The sequence below is a fragment of the Ursus americanus genome, chromosome 18 (genome assembly GCF_024610735.1).
Source record: "Ursus americanus isolate L20-20 chromosome 18, mUrsAme1.1.p, whole genome shotgun sequence".
Classification (NCBI taxonomy): Eukaryota; Metazoa; Chordata; class Mammalia; order Carnivora; family Ursidae; genus Ursus; species Ursus americanus.
This window is the reverse complement of record NC_142144.1, coordinates 36547095-36564761: the sequence shown is the minus strand read 5'-3', so window position 1 is coordinate 36564761 and position 17667 is coordinate 36547095. Positions and strand designations below refer to the sequence as shown.

At 41.0% G+C, this 17667-nt stretch overlaps 1 protein-coding gene across 2 annotated transcripts in view; it reads left to right on the top strand.

Moving 5' to 3' along the window:
- Window positions 1-17317, top strand: part of UBE2R2 (ubiquitin conjugating enzyme E2 R2) — a 106710-nt gene extending 89393 nt beyond the window's left edge. For both annotated transcript variants that reach the window (XM_087869595.1, XM_045780811.2), the window contains 2 exons: window positions 10678-10812; window positions 13904-17317. In XM_087869595.1, the coding sequence (XP_087725721.1) occupies window positions 10678-10812; window positions 13904-14123 (355 nt within the window). In that variant the 3' untranslated portion in view covers window positions 14124-17317. The remainder of the gene's footprint in view (window positions 1-10677; window positions 10813-13903) is intronic.
- The last annotated feature ends 350 nt before the right edge of the window (window positions 17318-17667 follow it).

Below are 17667 nucleotides of genomic sequence, written 5' to 3'. Positions count from 1 at the left end.
TACATCTAGCCCATATATTTTTTAAATCAGAAAAAAAGTGTCTCCCTTTTTTAATTCAAGTAAGTGTGTTGATATACCTCACCTTGACAACCATCTTGCTTATGAATTCTAATTCTCAGATAGATCAGGCATAGAACTTTGCCAAAATTTATTATGTCTATGAAATTAGGAATCACCACATATTCCCCATACTTTATGCTTTACTTTAATGGGACTCTCCCTCAGGGATAATGCATTTCTTAATAATAATAAGAGGTGGAATTAGTAAGTTCCTTTTAATGAAAATGTAATTCCAGCAGCCCCTATCTATACATGTCTGAATTTATTGTACTCCATCACATACCAAAATACTTTTTTAAAACATCATTCTACACTTTTAACAGGATTATTTATGAGAAAGGAAAAACTATTGGCTTTATGTGTAAATTTCTCTTTCTTTTATACACTTTACATTTTATTACATCTGGGCAATGCATCCTAGGAATATTTGGGATGTGTGGAAGGTATGCATGCCTTTTGTAAAGAGCAATTGTGAAAAGGGATGCTGGAAAGGAGACCTGATCTGATACTTTATATACCCCCAGGTGCACGAATATATCAAAGACCACTTCTTTTGCACAGGATCTTTTATGATCATTAGCAAAATTCATATATTTCTACTTTTTCATCCCTCATATTCCTTATACAACACAGTTATAGCTGGTTATTTGTACCTTTAACCTATATTTATCCTATTACTTGATTTTTCAGCCTCAACCTGTATTTTTTTTTTTTAAAGATTTTATTTATTTATTTGACAGAGATAGAGACAGCCAGCGAGAGAGGGAACACAAGCAGGGGGAGTGGGAGAGGAAGAAGCAGGCTCATAGCGGAGGAGCCTGATGTGGGGCTCGATCCCATAACGCCAGGAACACGCCCTGAGCCGAAGGCAGACGCTTAACCACTGTGCCACCCAGGCGCCCCAGCCTCAACCTGTATTAACACTTAGAGCTAAGTAAAAGAAAAGGAAATCAGCATACATATTCTATTTCCTATCCTCTTTTCCCCTTTTCTTCCTAACTTTTAAAAATATTTGTTTATTGGGGCACCTGGGTAATTTAGTCGGTTGAGTGTCCAACTCTTGATCTCAGCTCAGGTCATGATCTCAGGGTCATGAGATTGAGCCCTACATGGAGCTTCATGCTGGGGGTAGAGCCTGCTTAAGATTCTCTCCCTCTCCCCCTGCCCTCCTGATCCCACTCACACCTGCACACACTCTCTTGCTCTCAAAAAAAAAATATATATATATATACAAAATAAAATAAAAATATTTGTTTATTGGGGAGCCTGGGTGGCTCAGTCGGTTGAGCATCTGACTCTTGATTTCAGCTCAGGGTCATGAGATCAAGCCCCATGTGGGGCACCATGCTCAGGAGGGAGTCTGCATGAGATTCTCTCTGTCTCCCCCTGCTTCTCCCCCTGCTTGTGCGCACGCTTGCTCCATCTCTCTCTCTTTCTATCTCTCAAATCTTTAAAAAATATGTATTTGTTTATTGTCAGGGTTATAACATTTATGATCTGTACTGTTTTGTAACATAATCCTAGTTTTTAAAATTTCTTATTCCTACCATGAAATGAATTCACTGTTTGCTGTCCATTATTTTACTTCCTTTGATCTGCTGATTGGTTGAATTTGTTCATTAGTAGTTTCTCCAAGAAAATGCTCCTTGGAGCCATATTATATTCCCTGAATTCTTAAATGTTCAAAACGTTATATCCTTGGGGTGCCTGGGTGGCTCAGTTGGTTAAGTTTCTGCCTTCAGCTCAGGTTATGATCCCAGGGTCCTGGGATTGAGTCTGCTCAGTGGGGAGTCTGCTTCTCCCTTCTCTCTTTCTTCTCACTCACTCTCCCCCTCCCTCCTTCTCTTTCTCAAATAAGATCTTTAAAAAAAAAAAAAAAGATTAAAAAAGACCCCCAGGGGCGCCTGGGTGGCTCAGTCGTTAAGTGTCTGCCTTCGGCTCAAGGCGTGGTCCCGGAGTCCTGGGATCGAGCCCCACATCAGGCTCCTCTGCTGGGAGCCTGCTTCTTCCTCTCCCACTCCCCCTGCTTGTGTTTCCTCTCTCGCTGGTTCTCTCTCTGTGTCAAATAAATAAAAATCTTAAAAAAAAAAAAAAAAGACCCCCAAAATGTTAATATGCTTGTGTGTATGGGTGTATATACACGTGTTTTTTTGTCATGATACTTCAAATGGCAGTTTGGGCATAAGATTTCAGGGTCATACTTTATTTTCTTGAGGATATTATAGACACTATTCTGCTGTATTTATTGTTGCTGGGGAAGAGTCTGGCTACCACATTCTCAGCTCTTCCACCCTACATAATTGTTTAAGAGACTGTCAGGTTTTCGAAAGAAACACATTATCAAAATATAATTAAACTGACAGTATATGTAAACGCAGTAAGTATTTTGGAAGATTTATTGAAAAATTGAACAAAAAAATGCAGGGTTGTCCTTTTATTTTTTTTAAAGATCTTATTTATTTATTTGACAGGCAGCAAGAGAGGGAACACAAGCAGGGGGAGTGGGAGAGGGAGAAGCAGGGTTCCTGCGGAGCAGGGAGCCCAATGCGGGGCTTGATCCTGGAATGCTGGAATCATGACCTGAGCCGAAGGCAGATGCTTAACCACTGAGCCACCCAGGCGCCCCAGGGTTGTCCTTTTAGTTTGAATTTGGTGCTTGTTTTTCAGGCCTAGTAGTAGCCCTAGTCAAAAAGAAGTATTAGCTCCAAGGTAGTAGTGATTCTTGTTTTTGAAGGTTGAATGCTGAATCAAATGCTTACCATGTCTTGTCCCCCTTTGGGAAAACAAGCTTCCCCATTCTTCATAATACAAAGCCCCAAACAATTTTTGTTGTTGTTGCATTTTCGTGCTGCCTCAGTGGATAATCTATTGCCATTACGCACAGGAATTCAAGATTTTTACCTTTACTTCTCCTGCATAAATATATTATCCTTCTCTAAGCTTAAAATCTTGTGGACACTTTTCTTTTAAGTATCTTTTAAGTTTCTCATTTGATTCAGTCCTTTAGGGATGGGAAACTCCTTTCATACTAAATTTGCCTATCTAAAACTGCTCTTGGCACTTTGGGTACCAGCATCATTTTTTCTGTTTCTAGGCCCTCAGGTCACTTGAGCTCCAATTTAGAAGCATTTCCTAGACTTCATCTCAGGGATTGCCTTCTCTGCTTTTAAGTTTTTTTGTTCAGAGGCTTCACAACCAGGACTAGTTATCTTCAGATTGCCCCTTTGATCCTCATACACAGATCTAAAAGATAATTTGCATTGGAATCTCTCTCTCTCTCTTTTTAAGTAATCTCTACACCCAAAGTGGGGCTCAAACCCACAATCCCAGGATCAAGAGTCTCATGTTCTACCAACTGAGCCAGCCAGGTGACCCATGCACTGGGATCTTTAGTTACCTTCTCAGACCTTTTTTTGTCTCCTAGCTTCGTGTTATTATAGATGTTACTTCAATGTGCTGATCTTGGGGTGGGAGAGTGAATGGAGGGTTTGGTGTTCGTGAATTTCTAGGGAGACATAGAGTGTTAGGTACGCATTATTACGACCTCATCTGCCTGGAATACCTTATGGTGCTCAGAACCCTGAAATGTCGGGAAAGCACTACCTAATGAGAGGTGTGAAATACTCTCTCCTTTCCTTTTCTCTTTTACTTATTGTGAGGCAAGGCGGTTCTTCAGGTAGCAAATTGTACATATTTCTCACAGTTTAGTTTATGGTACTGAAATATCAAGAGGCAGGTTATGAGGTGCTAGGCTTTTTCCTCATTATTCCTTTGCTGCTAAACTCTCCAGAGTCAGCAGTTGTCCAGCTAAGGGTTCTACACTCCACATCCAGTTTAGGGTGGTTGTAGCAAGACAGCAGAGGAGGTGGCATAAGGTTCAGCACAGGCTGTCGCAGGGTCTTGACTGCTCTATAGCAGTGTTACCCGAAAGTGGTCCCATCTTCACATGTGTTTGGACTTCTTCATGACCACCTGTACTAGTCTTTCAGCACCTCAATGAACATATTTAGAAAACTTTTACATGGAAGACTTTTGTAACCCAAAGAGGAGTAAAGCATCCCACTTACCTTGAAGAACCTAAGTCACTTTATATCATAGACCTAGCGAGTGGTGAGAGTAGACAAAGGAAAAGTGGAGAAAAGATCCCTGGAATTGTACGGAGCCCGAGCATCAGCCAGCTAGTATCCACTAAAGGCTCCGTAGTTTGCCTCTTCATAGAGGAAGCCAGCATACTTTCTGGAGGAAGAAGATCCACCATCCTACTATACCCAGATGCATAGGATTAAATTTAGACAGGTGAGAGTTCCTTATGGAATTGGGAAGTTTTAAGAGTGGAGTTGGGAGGGTAGGGATACCTGATGTTGTTCACAATGTCATGCCTTTTCTTCCTGGTGTAAGAAACAGAGTGTTCCTTCATCCACACTGTGTCTGAACCGAGTGGGTGCTTTTAGTGGGTGGGTGTCAGACAGTAGAGTTCACAACTGCTTTCTCTGAGGCACCATCCCCAGAACTATGTGCCATACCTGTTGCAGGCTCTTGGATAGGAAAGTCATCTTGGTGGAGGTTTGCTTTCCTTTGAAAGGTGGTTACATGGTGTTTTCTTAACCACTGCATCACGGAGAAGCATCTGTAGGAGTAGGATAGGATGTTTTCCTAGCTAATTTTATCTACGACCCACTAAAAGGGAAGGGAGCTAAGGACTGCCGCAAGCATTGGGTGACAGAGTAGGCAGGGTCAGGGGAAATGGCGATGGTGCTATTAGGGCTCCTATAAACCCCATTTGGGGCCAGGATGATATTTGCTCCCTTGATATTTATATATTGGGTTCCCCTGCACTCAACTTGGTAGTTTCATTCTGTGCATATGATACATATTCTGTGTATTTAAAAAATTTCCTTTTTTTTTTTTTAAAGATTTTATTTATTTATTTGACAGAGATAGAGACAGCCAGCGAGAGAGGGAACACAAGCAGGGGGAGTGGGAGAGGAAGAAACAGGCTCCCAGCGGAGGAGCCTGATGTGGGGCTCGATCCCATAACGCCGGGATTACGCCCTGAGCCGAAGGCAGACGCTTAACCGCTGTGCCACCCAGGCGCCCCTAAAAAATTTCCTTCTTGAAATGTTCCGATTTTGTGTTTTTGTGTATTTTAATCTGAGACTCTCATTCCTGCCATGTGTTTTCAGGGATATATCAGCCAGCAGTAGCTCCAGGATTGCATGGAGGAAGTATTAAATTTGTTAGTTGCTTTAGAGGCATAGAGAAAAACTGTAATATATGACCCATGAAACTGTCTCATTTTCAGGGTGCCTGTTTAGTTTCTGCCTTTGGCTCGGGCCGTGATCCTGGGGTCCTGGGATGGAGCCCTGCATCAGGCTCCCTGCTCAGTGTGGAGTCTGTTTCTCCCTCTTCCTCTCCTTTTGCACGTGCACTCAAAATTTTTTTTTGAAAATCTTAAAAAAAAAAAAACGGTCATATTTTCCCACTCATGACAGATTTCTTTGCCGTGATGTCCTCTTTAAATTCCTCTCCCATCTTGAAGATACATAATAAGGACTGAATTTTAACTGGGTCATCTGGTGTTACAGGTCCATCTTTTGAAATGGCATAAATGAGAGATTAAAAGGACCTGGGTTAACTGGAAGAGTCAGGCATTGGGCTTCACTTCTCTGTAGTTGCCAATCAGTTTTCATCAAATAAGGCTATGCCTGTAAAACCTAAGAATCTCAGTCAGTCATTCTGTTTCTCTTCCTGTGTATGTGTATGTTTTAAGAGTCAAAGTAAGTTTAGGCTTTTAAGAATGAACCCTTTCTACCTCACACTGCCTGGAGATATGTGTATAATATTGAAGAAAAATGCCAATCTTTAATCCTGCAAAATGCCAAACTTTGCCTGCTTAGTTTCCGGGCAGACTCATAAGCCAGGTCTTATTTGTTGTGCTAGGGCCAGTTTTTATGCTCTCCCTCCTAAAGTTGTACTTGTGGTGACATAGTAGCTAACAAAGAGAGGTCAAAAACTGGGGTGGGTGTGGGGTGGAGGGGCACCTGGCTGGTTCAGTTTAATAGAGCATGTGACTCTTGATCTCCGGGTTATGAGTTCTAGCCTCACATTGGGTGTAGAGCTTACTTTAAAAATGGGAGGCCAGACCCAACTCATTGACCATTGTCTGTATGTTGAAAAGGGACAGATACAATATTACTCATTGGGTCATAGATGTCCAATTCTGATTTTTTTTTTTTTTACGATTTTGTTTTACTTATTTGATAGACAGTAAGAGAGCACAAGCAGGGGAAGTGGCAGAGGGAGAGGGAGAAGTAGGCCCCCCACTGAGCAGGAAGCCCAGCGCAGGGCTCCATCCCAGAACCCTGGGATCACGACCTGAGACAAAGGCAGAAGCTTAACTAACTGAGCCACCAGGTGCCCTAATTCTGATTTCTTATCTCCCTTAAATACTACTTTAGTTTTGATGTTTTTAAAACCTGTCTGGGCTCTATGAACTTCACAACTTGCTAGTTTGCTCTTTGATTGCGTGTGTGTGTGTGTGTGTGTGTGTGTGTGTGTGTGTGTGTGTGATTAATTGGTCTTCATTTTCTTTTGGTGTCTTTATTATTTACAAACTTATTTTTATGCAAAAGAGGATAGCCACATCTCTTTGACAAAGATTGTGAAACAACCAAAAAGATCAGAACTATGAACCAAAAAAAAAAAAAAAGAATTTGAAGACTATATAAAGTGGAGAGCTTTTGACTGTCCTTTTGTCTGCACCTCTCTCCTCTGAGAGTTTTTTTTTATTTTGGTCTAGATTCCCTATTTTGAAAACTTCTACCATAGTCCCTTGCCCTGGCAAGGGTGGAGGGAGCACATTTATTTGTTAGAGTATCTCTAAATCCAGGAATGGTGGTGGTCCTGGGAATTGTGCAATAATTGAAAACACTTCAGAACCGATTTTCATTTTTATCCCAAATTGTTACTGGATTTAGGTCTGCTTTAACATGTTAAACCCTTACACTGCTTCGACAACCAGACCTGTCTGTTCCTCCAAACATGCAGTAGAGAAGGGCATAGAATTTTTCTTTGTAGGAAGTGAGTCTGGGGATGGGTCCTCAAAAGTCTGTTTTTGCTAATCCAATAAATTTATGTCTAAACACCACACAATTGTCTAAATGGACAAGTGCAACTCCATATTACTGCTAAAAACCAAAGCTTCATGTGGAACTCTGAATTTACATAGAATAAGAAAGAATGTATGTAGTGTTTTTCTGGACCCTTTCCCATTTGTTTATGATCTGAAGGAAACCAGTCCCTTCAGTGGACATGAGTGACCTCTTCATTGTGTTTATTAATTTGATAGTTTTGTTATTTGGTCTTTCATTCACCTATTGTTAACCCTCTCTACTTTCTTTTTTTCTTCTGAAAAAAATACAGTAAATGAATAAGGATTTTCGAACGCTTAAACTAACAGAAGATGGCAACAAAAAAATGTAACCATTTGAGTAGTTGCACGATTCAGTTCCGTGTTACTCATTCTATTAGTATTGTCATAGGAGTTCATTTTTTCCTTTCTATAAAAATAGGATTAAGGAGTGCCTGGCTGACTTAGAAGAGCATGCAACTCTTGATCTTGGGGTCTTGAGTTTAAGCCCCATGATGGGTGTAAAGATTATTTTTAAAAAATTAACTTAAAAAAATAGGGTTAATAATACTTACCTTGCAGAGTTGTCTACAACATGCTCCAGGGTATAATGCCTGTGTTAAATTACTTTGGTACAAATGCTAGACAGTTTAAATTATGTATGACATTACTCCCAGACCTTTTCCAGTAATGATACATAGATAAAAATGAAATTATTGTATTTGTAGATCACAGTGTAGTAAACTGAAGGGGCTCCTTTGACCAGAAGTAGTTGCAGAGGCTCAGGTTATCCCAGGTCCCACCTACCCAACTACCTACAGGAATCAATAGGTAATTTACTTGTAACCCATCCACAGCATACTGGTTGGGAAAGTTTAAATATGGTGTTGTATATGAATTACATCAGGAATCTTTGTTAGAGAAAAAAGTCTCAATTCTGCTTTGCGTTCCATTGGCCTTGTTATTAGGCAGACTCTTAACCACTTGGTGATAAAGATGGCCACCTGCTCCAGACTTTCCTTATTCTCACAGTTGTCAATTCAATCAAGAATAAAAAGTAATTGCCTTTCTATTAGATGAGGACACCATAATTTCTACCAGGGTTCTGACTGGCCCATCTTGGGTTACATGCATACCCCCAAAACCAGCATCATGACTAGATGGATGGAATCTTTTGGCCAGCACTGGTGATACATCTGCTGATGTGGTTAGGTAGGTTGTGTGTACGAAGGTGTGGCATGATATTGGGGAAGATTAACCCCACCAGAACCAACAGAATGGATTTCCCATTAAAAAAAAAAAAAAAAATCCTGCTGTCCAGAGGAAGGGAAGAAGTGAAATGAAAACATACTGGGTTAGCTACTTCCACAGTCTAGTATAGTGCCTAACACTTTTTCTGAAAGCGTCATGGATTTCAGTGTAGAAGTACATGGTATCAGAAGTGAGTTCTTGATGAGCACTGGGTGTTGTATGCAACTGATGAATTATTGAACTCTACATCTGAAACTAACGATGTAGTATATGTTGGCTAATTGAATATAAATTTGAAAAAAAAAGTTCTTAGGAATGGATAATTCACCATTTTATTTTTTTAAAAGATTTTATTTACTTGACAGAGCGAGAGCGCACAAGCAGGGGTAACATCAGAGGGAGAGGGAGAAGCAGGCTCCCCGCTAAGCGGGGAGCCTGATGCGGGGCTTGATCCCAGGACCCTGGGACCATGACCTGAGCTGAAGGCAGACGCCCAACGATCTGAGCCATCCAGGCACCTTAATAATTCACTGTTTTAAAAATTGTATTTCCTATTGTAGTATTTTAATAGTTGTCCAGTATGGTAGCCACTAACTGCATGTAGCTGTTTAAATTAAAATTAAATGTAAAAATTAGTTCTTCAGTAGCACAAGCTACCTTTCAGAGTGCTCACTGGCTACATGTGGCTGGTGGTTATCATATTGGATAATACAGATTATTTACATAATCACAGAAAGTTGTATTCAGTGCTGATCTAGACCAATAAAAGTATTTTTTCCTCTTTATACCACACTTTGTCCTATCCTATTTATCTAACAGGTTTTATATATGTTTTCTTCTGAGGCAGTTCTTTGTAATTTTCTACACACAGGTTTTGCTTCTAGGATGTTATGTCAGTCCATTTCCCATCATTGGCAGTGATGAGTTTCTTTTAATCTTTATTTTATAATGTAATTACTGAAGAAATCCAGGAGAATCTTGGTGGAGAGGGGCAAGGAGTTATTCTTAACCTAATAGAAAGGTGTGTGTGTGTGTGTGTGTGTGTGTGTGTGTGTGTGTGTGAGAGAGAGAGAGAGAGAGAGAGAGAGAGAGAGAGATGGATTTTAACTAGATGGGAAAGTTGTCTGTGAAAGCGCCTTTGTCATAATCTTGTATAATCACATAACAGAAACTCTCTACCCTTTTTAGGAAAAGGTATCATCAAATCAAACATCTAATTGCCTGGCTCCCTCCCTTTATTTTTTGCTTGGGGCAGGAGCAAAAGGCTATTTTGCAACAACACAATCTATAACCTCGCAACAATGAGAAAAGGTAGAGAAATTTAATTTTTCTCCCCATTTTTTCCTTACATACATGCACATGCACAGAGCTTTTAGGGAAAAGAAGCTTGGTAATAATTTGAAACCTTTTTGGAACCTGTTCTGGTTATTTTTCCAACAGAAAAATGTGTGGTTAAGCTGTTTTTTATATGGAGACGAAAATTGCCTGTTTTATCTCCCACAATACTTACAAACCTTGGGAGAGAAGGGATGGCATCTAACTTGCTCACTGTTGTACACCCAACATCACAGTTGGTGCCTCTGGCACACACTAAGTACTTAAGTAAATATTTTTGAATAAAGATTTCCATCATTCAGAGACTAGTTCTTCCTTGTCTGGGCTATTGTTTTCCTCCATTTTCCTGCTTTTAAGTGTCTTTCTTCCCTCAGAAGTATGGGAAATAAATACATTTGTATGTAATACCATTTTTCAGATCCTCTTTAGCAGCCATGATAAGAAGTGGATGTGTGGAGCAGGATCATTTTTACCATCTCCCCAAAAAGCTAATTTTGTTTTCTTTTGCTTTTTCCTATTGTACTTAATTTGTTGTTTTCAAAATTTGTAATTTGAAAAGCTTTTGAGCTTCCACTTTCTGCAGATTGGAACATGTAGCCATTTGAGAGCATGCCCTGTACAGAGTTTATTCTGTGCCCTGCAACATGACCTTTATGTTCGGCTCACAGATTTCCTTTATTTTGTCTCCTAGTTAGCAGCTTTATTCTAGCCTAACCAGCTGAGTATTGAAAATAAAATTTTATATTCTATTTTATAAATTCTATTTTATAAATTATAAAATTTTATATTCTATTTCTATTCCCCTAAGGTCTCATATTGTATTAAATTTAAAAGCATAGTATTTTTGGATCCTGTAAATATGAATATCGGTTGCTGACCCTTTCCCCCCCTCCTTTTTCTAGGACTATCCTGTTAAGTGTAATCTCATTGCTCAATGAGCCCAACACCTTCTCCCCAGCCAATGTGGATGCTTCGGTTATGTTCAGGAAATGGAGGGACAGTAAAGGAAAAGACAAAGAATATGCTGAAATCATTAGGTAAGGTGTTTTGTTTTCCCTTCAGTTTGATTACTTCAGGTCTTCATACAGAACTAAAGTATATCCTAGAACCATGGCTTTAAATCAGACTTAAAATATCCACTCCATTTCTCTCAATTAGATTTATTGTTTGGGAAGAGCTTTCTGCCTGAGCCTAATGAGTTTGTTTGGCTTTTGAGAATGCACACACTAGAAGCAGCCAAAACTTCAGGTTCTGAACCAGTGAAGCTCGCAGCTTTGCCTCTGAATCATTTCAGAACTTTCAGTATGTCCATTAAGTGTAGCAAACACCCAGAGTATTCTGGACATTCTGTTTTTAAAAATTTTAATGAAGCCATATAGTTTATTGGCCCTGTTGACCACAGCAGCAAGTATCTTCTAGGTATCATCATTATCAGCAACATTAGTATATTGTTTAACAGAGCCCTTCTAGCTTCCTCTCCTTGGGAGAGTTGGAATCCACCCATAGCTCTGTCACCCCTCAGATGACCTTTTACCAGTTAATTTTTTGGGTCTTTGGTTTTTCTATCTGTATAAAAGAGGAAAAAGTAGAAGGTATTGGGGCTGAACCATTCATCTCTCGATCATACCCTGAGTAGGACTTAAGGTCTTCTTAATAGTACCTAGGAATTGATACTTGAATTGCAATAAATTCACTTCCTCTTAGTACTGTTATGTTTTTATATCCTTAAAATAGAGCTCCAAGGACAGTTCCAGCACATTCTGCACATAGTTTAGTAAGCACTACAGTTTATACAAATAGAGTCCCTCTTTGTAACTCTAGTGAGCACGATGTCATGTGATATACAAAAAAAAAAAAAAAAAAAAGGAAAACTGCATAGAAATATAGCTGAATAATATATAGATGAGCAGTTTTCAAAGCTTTCTGCCCACTAGAATCATCTTTAAACCCCCCGTCCATATCCATAGTCATTTAGTGAGATTGTAAGGATAAAATCTGGGCATCTGTATTTCGTTTTTACCAGCCACCTAGCTGACTGATGTATACCAAAGACTGAAGATAATTAGTATAAATAGTAAGGACCTAGACATTGGGAAGAGTTGGAGTAGGTTGAAGATTGAAAGATGGGCGTGCTTCATAAAATAGTCAGGGTTAAAGCCTGAGCCTGATGTTCAAGGAAAGATAGGATTTAGTAAGTGAAGAATTCGTATTCTTTCTATTTCTTAATTTATGGGTTTATCTCATTCTTTAATTCTTTCCACATTTATTATGCACCAGCTTCATGTCAGGTACTGTTAGGTCATGAAGGCAGTCTTTTCTCCTTGAGGAGTTCGCACTTTACTTAGCAAGAATTTGTAAACAAATGACCATATAATAAGATGAGTGCAAATACATACTTTATGAGCATAAACAAGATACAGTGGAAGGAATATGTAATGCTGTGGAGTTCCTAGGAGAGGTAATACCTCATAACCATGACTTTTTCAAGTAGTAAGGGAAGGGAGAAAGCCCCTTCAGGGAGGAAACAAGCTTGCTAAAACACAGGTAGCTAACAGCATGGCATGATGAGAGAACTGTAAGCAGCTTTACGTTGCTCAAATGTAAATTCTCATTTCAGAAGAAATGGGAAAATCAGAGAGCCATCAGATCTTAAAAGACATTTGAAGCCATGATAAAAGGCTTTTGTCCTTAATCTTAGGAGTGGTGGGGTATCACTTGAAGATTTTAGGAAGGGAAGGGAAAATGGTATGAGTTCTGAAAGAATCCTAGTTGACCAAAGGAGGCTGAGATAGGGAGGAGAAGCCAAGATGAAGAATAAACAGAGGCAGTGGCAGTAAGAAAACAGATTTGAAAATAGTTGGGGCTTTGGAGTGAGGTTTATGATTTTAGGAAGTAATACTCTTAGAAGAAAAATGGGAGAAGCTGGCCATAGAGGTTGAAAATGACAACTGCAGACTTGCTGCTGAGTTAGGGTTCCTGTTGAAACAGGGTGGAGACATCCCAAAGGCTTATTGAACGGTGTAGGCCTCAGAAGGTAGGGGCTGGAGCCTGATGGTTTTTGAGAGCTGTCAGCGTGAAAGGGAATGGTGGTAAAAACCATGGGAATGACTAAGATGGCCCAGGGAGAGACAGAGAGGGGAGCGATTCAAGCCAGGATGCATCAGCAACACCAGGATGTCAGGCTGGGCCGAGTAAGGCAGACAGCAAGATCTGTGGAGAACCATGTTATTAGAGGCAGCAAAAGAAGATGAGGGGGGCAGTTTGTTGTTTTATGGTCAGTTTTCATACTTGTTGAAGGAAACTTCACCCTTCCACCCATCCAGTCAGTCATTTTTTTGCACAGCTGTATGTGCCAGGCTGTATTCTAGGCATTAGGGAACTAGAAGAAAGACAAGTTCTCCAGTGAAGTTCACATCGGGGGCGAAGGGGACGGGGAAGAAAAGTTAACAAATGGGCAAGATCATAAAAAGAAAAATGATTAGATAGTGGTTAAGTAGCATAATGTGCAGGAGTGACTAGGTGGCTGCTTTAACTTGGGTTGTCAGAACAAGCTACTTCTAAGTTCAGATCTGAGTGACATAAGCAGCCAACCATGTGTAAAATCAGGAGAAGAAAAACCGATCCACACGGAAAAATAAGTGTTGTTCAACGTACTAAAAAAGAAAAAGGACCAGGATGGCCTATATATTTTGGGTGACAAGAATGAAGTGGGAGGCAGGTGTGTCATGCGACATTGGAACCCTGCACAGGCTATTTGGAACCTACTCTAAGTGTAAATGGCAGGATTATTGAATTAAGAAGAGTTGTTGGGACTGCACTGAGTTTGGTGTGAGACGAGGCAGGGGAAATAAAATGGCTGAGGTCATTTCTGGCTAACCAGCATCCAAGAGCCACTGCTTTTAAATACCCATCAAGGGTCATTATTAAGTGTTCTTCCCAACAGTACCTGATGGATTGAGAACCTTTGGTGTAGTATCTGTCAGATTCTTTTAGGCAGGCACTGAAATTCAGAAACCGGAGTCATAAGGAATCTTTTTTTTTTTTTAAATAAGGAATCTTGGTTATTAAGAAAGGCCAGTTGTAAACCCATCTTCAAAACAGAGACTTACATTAACCATCTCTCTTCAGGAAACAGGTTTCAGCCACTAAAGCCGAAGCAGAAAAGGATGGAGTGAAGGTCCCCACGACCCTGGCGGAATACTGCATCAAAACTAAAGTGCCTTCCAATGACAACAGCTCAGATTTGCTTTATGACGACTTGTACGACGACGACATCGATGATGAAGATGAGGAGGAGGAAGATGCCGACTGCTATGATGATGATGATTCTGGGAACGAGGAGTCGTGACGTGCTCCTTCAGTGCCCCGTACTGCCCTGCCGTCTCAGGCCAAAGGGAGGGGAGCAAGTGGGGACCTAGCAGTGGCCCCTCAGCAAAAACCTATCACCGGGGGTGGGAAAAACAAACACGGCTCCTGCTGACTCCCCTTATGGATCTCAGTTTGCTCCTTTTTATGGACCTCTTAATGGAGAGAAAGTAATCCTCCACAGAATGTCTGAATTCTTGCATTCTTTACCCTTCCATCACTGTATTGATTTTTTTTTTCTTCTTCTTCTTCTTTAAACCCAAACTCTCGCCTCACTTCGTCTCTACAGAGTGTTCACAGCAAAACACGTTTGGTCAGTTTTTAGATTCTTGAAGAATAGTCTTTCATCAAGACGTTTGATGTGTTTAAAGCTGGGAACCCATTGGAAGTTCACAAGTGCTGCATATGCTGAGTAGCAAAAGAAAATGGAAAAAAAAATATAAAAACCCCACAAAACAAACTTAAAAAAAAAAAATTGCCAAGGTTTAGCTGCTCATTTAGTGTGTGTGCATTCGATCAGCCCCATGGTGGTGAATTTTGTTTCCTTTCCCTTCTTAAGGCTGGGATACAATGGGCGTCAGGGACTTTGTGCTAAGCCTGATGAAATGTGTTCCTAAGGGCACAGAGCCCCTTCAGCCTCCAGGAAATCATCCTAACACAGGGGGGCCTCAGCTACTCTGAGGAGAGAGATCAGATTTTGTTTTTTGAAATCGATTGGGATCTAAAGCCTGAAATAAATATTCATACTTTACATAGAACTGAGCACTTGATTGCTATTTATTTTAAAAGACAGAGTTGATACCCTCCCCACTCCGAGGGAGCGGGGAGAGAGTGGAGATTAGTGTGTGTGTGTGTGGAGTCTTAGTGATGGGAACAAGGAGTTTAAAATCACTATGCCAATTTTGGTTGATGCTGCTGGGGGAAAAAAGTCAAAACTACTGGTGACCACTGTTGGGTGAGAAAAACATCTGTTTTATGTGAACATGGCCTTTCCCTCAAAGATTTTTTTTAAAAATCCTCATGGTGAGAGTGTAAGTAGCCAGTTTTAATTACTCAGTATTACTCCTAGGTGCATGTGTTAAGATTTTGGTTTTCATTGAGCTGCTTATGCCAATAGTGATAGCTGTGGATAGGAGACATGAGTGACCAGTTCCCGCTTTCCTCGTGGATGTGACCTGGACTTTTCTCTCCTTTCAAGTACTCTAGCTGTGGAGGGCAAGCACAAGTTGTGCATGGAGCTTGCCCTGGGCTGCTTTGACTCTTTTGGCAGGGCCGAGGGAATTGGCTGCAGGCAGTGTCTGGGCAATGGCTAGATCTTCCAACTGTGCAGTGGCTGCAGCTTTGACTTCCCCGGTCTCAATCACGTGTTACTTCAATCAATATTGAGATCCATCAGCCTTCACCAACCAGGGACTTCAGAACTTGGCGGTGATTTTTCTTTCTTTTGGGAGTGGGCCAGTTCATAGGAGGGCAGTGTTCTTTCAGTGGGGAAAATCATTATAATGTAATAGTAGTACAGACTTCGGAAGGAAAATCTGAGCAGAGACTGGTTACAATCCTCCTCCAGATCCGTGTGTACCGGTGTCAACTTCCTTTCTTCAGATCACAGCTCAGAAAGAACCAAAGGGTTGATGAGGGACGGGGGTAGGATGGATCCTAGAACAGAGTAGGTGATGCTTACTTCCTTAGCTCCTCCTTCCTTTCTGATCTCAGGGTTTTCATTCGCTCTTCAAACTCCAAACATTTGCTAATGCCCAGACCTCTCTGGCCTCCTAAAGTTTGATTTGGTATTAAGTGGGAAAGTTAAATGCAAAGGTTCATATGGGACAGTGTTGAACCTGGTCCCAGAAGCTCTGTCCAGTCCCCATGGGGCTAGGACTACTTGCACCCCTGAATCTAGTGATTCCAGTCAGATTCCGAGAACAGAGCAGCTCTTTGTGACAAAACACTGGCCGCAAATTCTCATAGAAGGATGTTGGAACTAGCTTTTTACACCCCACGCTTCTTAAGTAATGCTTCCAGATAACCTGCATATCTTCTGGAGCCCAAAGTCTCTCCTAATGCTGATTACCCCCTATCACCCCCACACACGTTTACAGCCAGTAGGTTGGTCTTCTCTCTTGGAGCCCTAAGATTAAGGCTTTTCTTTCTTCCCCATGCCGCGAAAGCATTTCTCTGCCAGGGCAGGCCGAGCACCTTGGCATTGCGGAAGGTGCTGTGCTGCTCCGCCCTGTCCCATTAGGCCCTGTTGGCCTCTGTTGCACGTTGACTCAGGGAGCCAGAGAGCCAGGTAGAGGTCATACCTCTCAGCCCTTTGGGGTGTTACTATTGAGGGCTGGGTTTGCCTCTGATAAGAGTACAATCAGTTCCAGAAAAGACTGGCATGTGTTGATTGGCTAGCAGGTAGACATTCTGATAACTCAGACTGACCTGTAAAACCCAGATGCTGGTTCCAGAGCTCTGTCCTGAGAACACATCCTGTGGCAAAAGAAAACTTGAGCATGTAATTTTTTTTCTTTTTGGGAGTAGAGGTCTCAGGCTCGGGCCAGAATCTTTGTAAGTACAGTTGTGCTGTTATTTGGTGTTCACATGAATTCAGAATCCTGAGTTTTTTAGATTCCTTTTGATTCTAGTGGAGGCCTCACTGGATGCTCTTCAGGTCTGTGTGTTTTGAGGCTGGGTGGAGAAAGTAATATCATGATTCCGTTGTTGCTTCTCAAAGTCTTCCCGCTCTATTTCATATCATTCCAGAGTTCTTTTCTATTAGCCAGACTTTTTTGTGGTCCCCTCTTTCCTCTTCCCTGGAAATTACTTGCTTCTTTATTTGCTGGTTTCCTTATGTTTGGGACATATACAGTAAGAGATTGTAGGGGAAAGTGTGTAGTTCTCCACTGAAAGTTAACTCCCCACCCCTCCCATTCTGATAAAAATGGTTTACATTTACAAAAAGATTCAGATGCAATTTTCAACTATTCTGAAACCAGCAGGACACACCTGACTTTAATAGTTTTCTTAGCTGAAATTGTAGATGTTTTTCTTCAGTTTAACTTATGAGAAAAGATTATCTGATGCATTTTTGTGTTGAACTTCCCCTTTAGTGGTTTATTTTGTCTTTTTCTGCCCATCTGTCTACTAATAAAATGTGAAATAAAATATACCTGTATTGCTACTTCCCCATGGGATGACCCTCTTCTTTCTTTGTGTTAAAGAAAATGAAAAGGTGGTCTCAGTACTTCCACTGTTCCCTCACAGATTATGCCCATGACTCAGCTGAAAAAAATAAAAACCAAAACCAGGGGCGCCTGGGTGGCTCAGCTGGCTAAGCGTCTGCCTTCGGCTCAGCGTGCTGGGATCGAGCCCCACATCGGGGTCAGGCTTCCTGCTCAGCAGGAAGCGTGCTTCTCTCCCTCCTCCACGCTCCTGCTCTCTCGCTGCCTGTCTCTCTCTCTCTCAAATAAATAAACAAAATCTTAAAAAAAAAAAAAAAACACAAAACCAAATCTCACTGACCTGCCTTTTAGGATATT